General features: G+C 41.0%; 1 protein-coding gene across 4 annotated transcripts in view; it reads left to right on the top strand.

Moving 5' to 3' along the window:
- Nucleotides 1-3,137: 3,137 nt before the first annotated feature.
- Nucleotides 3,138-9,846, top strand: part of USO1 (USO1 vesicle transport factor) — a 70,471-nt gene continuing 63,762 nt past the window's right edge. For 2 of the 4 annotated variants that reach the window (XM_019623499.1, XM_019623500.1), the window contains exon 1: nt 3,205-3,419. In XM_019623499.1, the coding sequence (XP_019479044.1) occupies nt 3,354-3,419 (66 nt within the window). In that variant the 5' untranslated portion in view covers nt 3,205-3,353. Of the gene's footprint in view, nt 3,420-9,846 lie in introns of all 4 variants that reach the window. The other 2 variants (XM_019623502.1, XM_019623498.1) reach the window with 2 other exon arrangements.

Genomic DNA, 9,846 nt, shown 5'->3' with positions numbered 1-9,846 from the left:
TGTTCTGTTGTCAGGTTTGGTTAGGAAAAGAAAAATTATTTTTATTTACCCAAGTTAACATTTTGCATTATGTGTATTTTAATGATTCATGGCATTTATCCTAAGGGTTTAGATTTATGGAAGAAGTATATTGGCCTATGTCAGACAGTCCCAATTTTTTCATGTTTTCTCTATTTTTTTTTTTAGCTGAGCCATCCTGCCACCTGTTGGCAGCTCAGCGGCAGCTCAGCTCGGGCCGGACTCGAACCGCTGTTGTTCAGAGCTCAAACCTTAGAGCGAGCACTTAACCAACTGAGCCACTCAGCCGGCCCCTGTTTTCTCTATCTTTATTTAAGAAATGGTTCTTTGTTTCTTTCTGTTTGTTTGTTTTTTTAGCTGAGCCATCCTGCCACCTGTTGGCAGCTCAGCGGCTGCTCAGCTCGGGCCGGGACTCGAACCGCTGTTGCTCAGAGCTCACACTCTTGAACGAGCTCTTAACCAACTGAGCCACTCGGCCAACCCCAAGAAGTGGTTCTTGACCATCTATCATGTTAAAGGAATTACACTCGACGATTTAAGAGTACAAACAGGAACAGGATGTGGTCCCTGACTTTTCTCTATAAAATCAGCAGAAGTGGATTCACATGGAACCCCTTTTCTCTTAAATAAGAAGTTTATTTCATGGCTGTTCCATAGTGATGATGCCTCTGCTCTCCTTTCAGATCCCAAATGAGAGACAAATTAGCCACTGTACCCGCTCTGACTTCACTTGAGCCTAGAAGTGATAGGCAGCTCCACCCTTGCCCAGACACCAGGAGAAAGGCAAGACAGGCAAGGTCAGGGGGAAGTCTTGGGGTTCAGCCTTCATCCCCTCTGCACCCAACTGCCCATCCCTCCTGCCCATTGTCTTTCCTGCCTAGTGGATGCTGTTAGGAAACAAAACGGGTCAAATGAAGGGAAAACTCAAAGTGACCTACTATACTCACCAAAATTTAAAACAAAGCAGGGCATTTTAAAAAAGCCAGTGCATTAAAACAATTTTGCTAAAATGTTAAGACACTGTTTTTTATGACCAAATAACATATGTAGTAAACATCCACTAGCTCCACTCCATTTCAGAGCTTTAGCCCTGATGATGGGGTGGAGTGGAGCACAGTGCGGAGGTGAGGAGAGGCACAGGGAGGGGTGAGGCTTAAGGGCTGGGTAAAGTTCTTTGCACAGATTGGTAATAAAAAAGCTGAGCATTTATTGGTTACTTTTTTTAGGCTGCAAAAAAATGCCCCCATGGAAAATGTCTGATGCAAAATGTCAAGTGTCTAGTTTTAAAGCAGGGGACAATGCTTAGTGCACAGTATTTTTGGCAGTATGATCCCCACCATTATCCAAGACACCCAGGCTTAAAACATTGGCACTAGGAAAGGAACTTTCACCATATCCTTTGTGATATGTATTATCCACAATTTCACCTTAGAGATGAAAAAAGGACCCTCCTCCTCAGCATAACGTCCATATATCCTTTAATGCTGTCTTCATTTATCCATCAATATCACCTCTTATGAGAGAGTGCTAAACAACAGAGATACAAAAATGAATAACATAATCCTGCCCTTAACAGTTTGATTTAACAAGCATTGATTGAGAGTTTACCACATATTAACAACTGAAAAACAGTAGTGTGCGTGTGTGTGTGTGTCTGTATTTCAGGGAAAGCTTTCAGAAGATGCCAGAGTTAAGTCTTAAGGAACTAGCAGGTGTTTCCATGATGAAGAGGGAGAGGAAGGGCATATATCCAGAGTTTGTCAGGGAGGCAGGAGCTGGAAAGATAGGCAGGAGTCAGAACATGACAGGCCTGTATACCAAGCTAAGGAGTTTGGATTTTATCATGAAGAGAATTGGGCAACCACTGGAGGACTTTAAGAAGAGGATTATCATGCACAGGTGCTTTGCCGATGCTAGGCTCATCCAAGGGTGTACTGGAGGCTGGAACGTAGGGAAGTCAGAACTTGAATACTGACAATCTAGTTCGGAAGCTATTGCTGGGTGAAAGCTTGGTGGAAAATGATAAGAACATAAACTATCTCAGAGGCACAGAGAATGGAAAGCAGAGAAATACTGTATTCTATAAAAAGACATGCTAGGACTTGATTACTAGACATGTGGGGGTGAAATCCAGAGTTTAAAAGTCTTCCCTGCTTCCTCCTTCTGGCTTAGGCATTTATTTGGCTAGCTGTACTACGCACAGGAAGCATACTGATTTTTTTGTTTAAGGGAGGCTGGGGAATCTGAGACCTGTGGGACATTCAAGTGGAGAGGTGTATGAATCAGTTGGGTAACTGGACCCTACGCTTTTTAGACTTAAGAAATTTACAAGACTACGCCAGAAGCATGTGTACCTGGCGATCTCATTTTGAAAGGAACAAGGCATACCGATATGAAAAAATGACATGTTTTCATGCTAAGAAAACCCGCTAAAAAGGCAGGGGTTGAAAGTTAATAACAAAACATTACGCTACTAGCTGTCAAACTGACACTGTAGAGCAATGTATTTGCCCTAGTAAGCTAAATGCAGGGTTCGACTGGTTTCCTCCTCACACCACTTGAAAATAGCGGTGTACCTGGTGTTTAGATCTAGGAATTCCTTTGCGCAGGTTTGAAGCGCAAGAGCTGAGAAATGCGCCCTCCCGTGGCAGTAGAATGACGGGGCTCTAGCACCCTTTTTACTACCAAACAAAGCCCTGTAAAGAAATGCAATTTACGGGGATCAGAAGGCCACAGAGCTCGTACTGCTAAAACCGCAAAACCGAACCAACCATCCCAAGGGCCGGGACCCCTTACCTCTCACGTCGGCCGAAGGACAATTTCACTTTCGACTCAACAAAATACGACCCTCAGCTTTGATAGCTTGCAGTAAGTTCCGCTCCGCAACAACTGAACACCCTGCAAACCAAAACACGTACACTATCCGGACGCTCTCCAGCCCGCGGGGCCGGGCTTCGACCACGTGGGTTGTTGGGGCCAGCCCCAGCGACCCGCGAAGGGCGGGAGTAGGAGGCGTGTTCCTGCGGAGGGAGGCGGTGCCAGCGCAGTGGGCGGGGCTTGGGAGGACCCGGGCTAAGGGCCTCCTTTCGCCTACTTTACCCCTTTGCCTTCGCCCTTCGAGCCGCCACGTAATGCCACGTCCCCCGCGCATGCGCATTTGGACTGCTGGTGGCGGCTGTTTCCGGGCTTAGGGGGCTGGAGCGGCCGCTGAGTAGGAGGCGGTGGTGGCGGTGGCCCGGGAGTGCAGAGTGCTGGCCTCGGGGCCAGGCCCTGCGGAGGACAGGGGAAGTTTTCTTTTCCGAAGGGGCTGGTAGAGCCGGTGACTGAGCGGCAAGATGAATTTCCTTCGTGGTGTGATGGGGGGTCAGAGTGCCGGACCCCAGCACACAGAAGCCGAGACGGTGAGAGGAGCAGCAGATCTGGGACTTGGGAAGGGGTCCGGGCAGGAACGGAGACGGAGGCGTCGGGGTCCCGGCGGCCACCTACCGCGCGCGCCCCACGGTGGGCTGGGGGTCCACATGCCGCCTCGCCCTTTGCCTCCCTTCTCCTGAAACCCCCGAGTTATTCCCTTATGCCCCCAGCGCAGCCCCCACTGCGGCAGCTCGGCCCTGCGGACAGCAGCCTCGGAAGGGTGGTCCGTCGGTGGTACCGCTGGGAAGGGATCGATCCAGGGCAGAGGTGGCATGTCCTGTCTCACACGCCCCTTGAGGCCACGGGCCTCTCCCTCCTTGCTTTTCGCTGGTGTCTCCACTGGCCGAGAGGATCCTAAGTCCTTGCTCCCTCTCTCGAGGTCTGGAATGGGGCGTTGGGGAAGGCTGGGTTTAAAACTCAGCTGTTGAAGAGAGCCTGTGGCTAAGAATAAAAAGATAGTTTGGGGCACAAAGCCACCTGCTCCTGTCCCATCAATTGGAGGAAGGTCATTCTATCGGGTGTTATGAGTTCAGACCCCGTGTTTCGGACCCAAAATATATGCCATTTGGGAAATACTTGGGTGTGTTGGGGATCTTTCGGGCTCAAACCGCTTTTAGGGACACATTCCCCGCTCTCCCTTCCACTCACGCCATTCAGAATTCTGAATTTGTAGTAACACGATTTGCAGCGTCACTTTAAAAAAATGGTTAGCCACAGAAAACAGTCTGATAGTTGGTCCAATTTTAGGTTTAGGATACTGACTTGGAAATGTCTATTAGAAATGAGTATGACTTTTTAAAAAAACTTTTTATTTGAAAATAATTTTAGATCTACAGAAAAGTGACAAGTATGACATTTTAAAGGTGAACTTTGGAAATAACTTTAACTGTCAGGCTCTTACCTTGTGCGAGGTGCTGCGCTGAGCTCTTTGTAGTCCACATTCTCCTTTAATCCCTAATCACCCTGCAAAATAGATGGTAGTATCCTCCCTTGACAAATGAGGCTGAGAGAGGTAAAGTAACTTGACCAAAGTCACTCTACTAGTAACAGAGCCAGATTTCCACCAAGCTTTGCCTTTCTTCAAAGCCTAAGCCTTATTACTTATTCCCATATTTTAATATTTTATCTGGGGATTTTGGAGAGTTATATAATATTAAAAGTAACCTCACATCTGGGTTAGAACTGTTTAAAGCAGAAGTTGAAAGTTGGTGAATCTGTTTTCCTTCATTTGAAAATGAGATTACACACAAACACAACTGATATTTGGCTTCTCTTGGTTCCCACACAGCTTCACTGGCAACTGAGCTGCCCCATTAAAAGACCTTGCTCTCTCCAGATTATTATAGTCACAGCCCACCTCTTCAGCCTTTGTTTTGTTTTGTTTTTTTGTGTGATACTTTTTATGTGGAGCACCAAGTTTTAAAGTGTAGTTTATTAGAACTTGTTTTGAAGTTAGATCTTGATTTGAATCCTTGTCTTCCACCCCTGATTGGATTGGACAGACCAAAGATGGATAATCCAATATCCAAACAGTAAATTAAAGAAAATGCCTGCTGTTATGGGTGTAATGAAGATTAGGTGAAATAAGAAATAGAAAGAACCTAGCACTTAGTATGTGCTCAATAAAGAGTAGTTTTTATTACATTATTTAGGGAAAGAATACTCTTTTTTTTTCTCTTATAATTGGCCTTGTCACAATGACTTCTGCAGAAAAGTGGCATACAATTAATTGAGTATAGGATTTTAAAGCTAGGAGGCCCTTTGCAGCTCATCCAGGTTGAACACCCTAATTTTACAAGTTAAGAACCTGAAGCACAGAGTGCTTAAAACAACTTGTACAGTATTGTGAAGCTGAGACTAGAACACTTTGATCTTGCCGTAGTGAAGAGAACAACATAGTTTTTATATCATGATTTCAAAATGAAGCTTGAGCATCACTCGTGTATGTCGTATATATAAACAGAAAGGAAAGTGAGTGTTCTTGTTCTTGACTAACTTTGAGTATGTATACTCAACACTGGAAAAATAATGTCTTTGGCAGAGAATTAATAGTTTACTCTGAGTTACAGTGTGAATAAAATTTGTTTCACCATCCCATTCCATCAGGAAGTATAACAGGTATAAGGGGTCATGGCTCACTAATTTAGAAGTATTTATAGAGCATCAGAGTGTGTGGTACAATTAGTTTTAATTGGTAATTTGATCTGGCCTGGATATTCAAGTTGCCATAGTTTGGAGCCTCTAACTTCTACATTATCACTAAGTATTTTCTAGGATTTTTGTTTTTATTTCTGCAAAATTAAATTATTTTCATTGTGTTTTAACATTTTTCATGTTTTTCTCATTTTTTCCCAGTGGAAAGCCTCTTTGTCTGAAGCCTACCTGTTTTTCAAAGTCATCATCAATGCATTTACTAATCTTTTGCTTCTTTCTCTCGCCAAATTGTAGGTAATCTCTTATCCCTCTGAGCAATCTTCACATTCAAACTAGATTTTGTATTTCTTAGCTTTCTACCTTTTATATATGTCTCATCTCTTCTAGACTCTTAAGTGTCTTTAGGGCAGGTTTCATATGTATTTTATTTTTTTAAAGATTTTTATTGGGGAATTGGGGAAGGGGAACAGTGTTGGGGAATTGGGGAAGGGGAACAGCCAAGTTGTCCTTCAATCTTAGTTGTGGAGGGCACAGCTATTTCAGCTCCCAAATCCAGCCGCCATCCAGCTGGCTCAGGGCAGCTCAACTCAAGGTGCGTGTTCAATTTTAGTTGCGGGTAGGCGTAGACTACCATCCCATGTGGCAACCTTGTTGCTAAGAACACACACTCTGACCACGGAGCCATCCGGCCACCCATTGGCAACTCAGGGCAGCTCAGCTCAAGGTGCCGTGTTCAATCTTAATTGCGGGTGGACTTAGCCCACCATCCCATGCGGGAGTTAAACCGGCAACCTTGTTAGGAGCCCGTGTTCTCACCAGCTGAGCCATCCTGCCACCTGTTGGCAGCTCAGCCGCAGTTCAGCTCATGTGCAGCTCACTGGCCCATGTGGGAATCGAACCGGTGACCCTGTTGCTCAGAGCTCGTGCTTTTAACCAACTGAGCCACTTGGCTGGCCCTTTCATATGTATTTTAATCTTTATTATTTCATTGTAAGATACTCAGTAAATATTTGTTAAATGAATTTATTATAGTGATAAATGAAAAATCATAGATTGGTAATCATAGCAGCTTACAAATTTCTAGGTGCTAAAACAATACTTTTTAAAGACTAGGAATCACAGTTTTGGAATGGTTGAAGTCCGTTATGTCAAACTTTTTACTTAAGGATTTTTTCAGATTTACTGTGTATCTTCTAAATGCGTGAGAGTTATATTATTGATTGTATAGTACCTAGCTTTTCATACTCAAGTAAGAGTAACTTTAGATTGATAGTAAGATGTTCTTCAGAGACAAAGTGGCAAGTATCTGGATTTGTATCATATGCTAGTCTATAATTCTATAAAGTTCTGGATATTCTAGAATTTTATCCACATTAAACTTTACATATTTTAGAGTCAAATAATTTTTCATTTGATTTCTCATTTAGGTAGAGGAAGGCACTGACTTCTGATGATTGCAGCCTCTTAACCCTTCACATACTTTTCTGGGTGCAAATAAACACTAATTATAGTAAAAACCCTACTCATTCTTCTGAATGCATGCACAGACTTAATTTTCCATCTACCTTTCAGCTAATACCTTTTTTAAAGCTAGCTTATTGAAAATTCCAAGACAAGTGTTAACTACACTTGCTTTTGTTTCACAAGTTGTATCCCAACGTATGAAAGTTGGCTAAAGTCCATAAAAAGTATGCAGAAGTAGCATACTGTTAAGGCATAGCTCTTTAGATCAAACTTTGATCAGCTGGCTTAAAAAGCAAAATGGCTAATAATATAGACACAGCTGTACTTTCTTTTAATAAAAATTGAGTGTGCACTTAAATTTAGACATAATTTTGGTTTGGTGAAGCACATTTTATAACACGTTACTATAAATGTGTAGTCTGAAATTCCTGTTTGGGTTTGTGTTTCATATTCTACATTAGTAATAAGGTCAGTGCCCTAACTGGTATGTGTTTTCTCTCTTGGCTCTTGCAATAGCAGTGTCAGAAAAAACCATAATAATGATTTGTATTTGATTACTTCTATATCCAACCAAAGATGTCTTTTACATTCTTATTAAGTAACATCTATTAAAAACTACATGGCTTTTTTTGAAAGTTAATTAGATTACTTAGGGTGGTTCTAAAAAGCTAGTATCATTTAAATTATACGTAGCCTAGCATTACCAAAGTATGTTCTGAGAAGAGGTACTTAAAAGAATTTTGTTACCAAAGAAGGGTGCTGTGTGATTATCAAAAACGAAACAACAACCTAATATTTATAGACTTATTAAGCAAGCATTGTGTTATGTTTTCAAATATTTTCAACATGGAGATAGATATAGAGTAAGTTGTGTTTGCCAAATTTATTTGACCAGACCCTTCTTTTCACTCCAGGAAACCTTGTGGATCTAGTAATCTGAGGAACATACTTAGGGGAAAAAACATCCTAGATATGTTTTTAAAGGAATGCTACATTTTAGAGGTCCTTCACTATCGTTAGCATGATAAGAGTTTATCAAGTATTTCTCTTTGAATACCGAAAAGATAAAATGAGTCTTGATGCTTTATGGTTTGAGAAGTAACTGTAATCACTCTTCAATCTGATTATCTTTTAGGAGGGAAGAGAGGAATTTCTTATATAAACTTGATAGCAAATACCTTTTCTCTTTTTACATAAGTATTTATCTCCTATTATTTATACTGTTTTGTCTCTTTGTTGTGGATATCGTACAAAACGAATGCTAATTTTTTTTTATACCTCAGGCAGAAATGCCATAAACGTTTTTTTTTTTTTTATCAAAAGTTACCTTTAATTTGAAAACTTTTGTAGTGTTAGACTTTGAAATGTTAGCATTTGTGATAGGTTATTTGGCAGACATCCTGCATATCCAGACTCCAGAGAGTGTAGCTAGCTTGTGCTCCACTCCAGCCAGTTGTTGCCTCCAGAAATATAGGCCCAGAGATCCAGTTTAACCTTGTCTTTAAGCCCTCAAACTGATTGACTTTGAATCCCATCCCAACACTGATTACTTTTATGAACTTGGGCAAGTCACTTACCCACTGTGCCTGATTCCTCATCTCTAAAACGTGAATTGTAGTAGTGCTGATCATTTGGGTTTTTGTAAAGATTAAAAAAATTAAAAATATAAAGAGCTTTAGAACAGAGCTGGCACATACTAAGTGCTACCTGTATATACCATATTAATGATTTTGAGATGCACATTAGCATTTAAACATCTTGAAATCAGTATTCATCTTGTAATTATAAATGGCAGTATTTCTTTTTTACTTGGTGATACATTTTAAAAAATGGTGCATCTTATCATTGATGGCTTCTTAAATTGTATGAAATAGTGTTAGCTATCATTAGCTATCAAGCTGAATTTGTTTCAAAAAAAGGTAGAAATCTGGATTTTTATGGGAAATCTTTAGATTTTGAAATGTTGGCTTAAAAATTATTTTAAATACTGCATTACAACGTTCCCCTACTTAGCAAAAGAATCTTGCAGTCCCTGTAGTTTGCAACCGGTACTCTGACTAACGTTTCTCTGCATAGGAGGCAATATAGAATAGTAGAAAAAGCGTGGGCTTTATAGTAAGATATCTATCTGTAGCTTGGTTAGAATCTGAACTGTGCCACAAAACTGGCAGTGTGTTTTGGGGTTCATCGCTTATTTCCGAGCCTAGTTTCCTCTTCTGTAAAATGAGCTTATTAGTTTAGGTATTGGATCAGCTGCTCTAACAGAAGCCAGATGACAGAGGACTAACCAAGATAAAAGTGTGCCTTTCTCCACTAAAAGTCCAGTTAGAAGGCAATCCCTAGAGTAGGGTTTTGCTTCTCAGGGTGGTCCAGGGACCCAGGTTCTGCTTTTTACCTTGTTCTCACGATTGTACTGCGCTGAGTTGATTTTTCAAGTAAGGAATAAATGGAATAATGGTCTTTGAGATCTACAATTTCTGAATGTAAGTTAAGCATACGTGTACTACAAAATTTTTGCTTGGTAAATATCAAATTTCTTAGTAGCAAATTAAAATCTGCAAAATTTGAATGGTTTGTCAGAAACATAAATGATGGAAATGACAGCCAAAAGCCTGATAAGATAGAAGAATGATACAAAAACTATCATAAAAATCTTGGTAATAATAGTTTGTTAATTTTCTAGGTACCAGGTACTATGCAAAGACTTTTATATTCATTGCTTCATTTAACACCTGATACATCCCTATATACTGTTTTGGAGAGGACTTAGGTTTAAAGGCTAAGAAAGCTTATAAAGTT

The sequence above is a fragment of the Hipposideros armiger genome, unplaced genomic scaffold (assembly GCF_001890085.2).
Source record: "Hipposideros armiger isolate ML-2016 unplaced genomic scaffold, ASM189008v1 scaffold_552, whole genome shotgun sequence".
In the NCBI taxonomy this organism is placed as follows: Eukaryota; Metazoa; Chordata; class Mammalia; order Chiroptera; family Hipposideridae; genus Hipposideros; species Hipposideros armiger.
The sequence above is the reverse complement of the archived record's forward strand: the minus strand, read 5'-3'. Positions and strand labels throughout refer to the sequence as shown.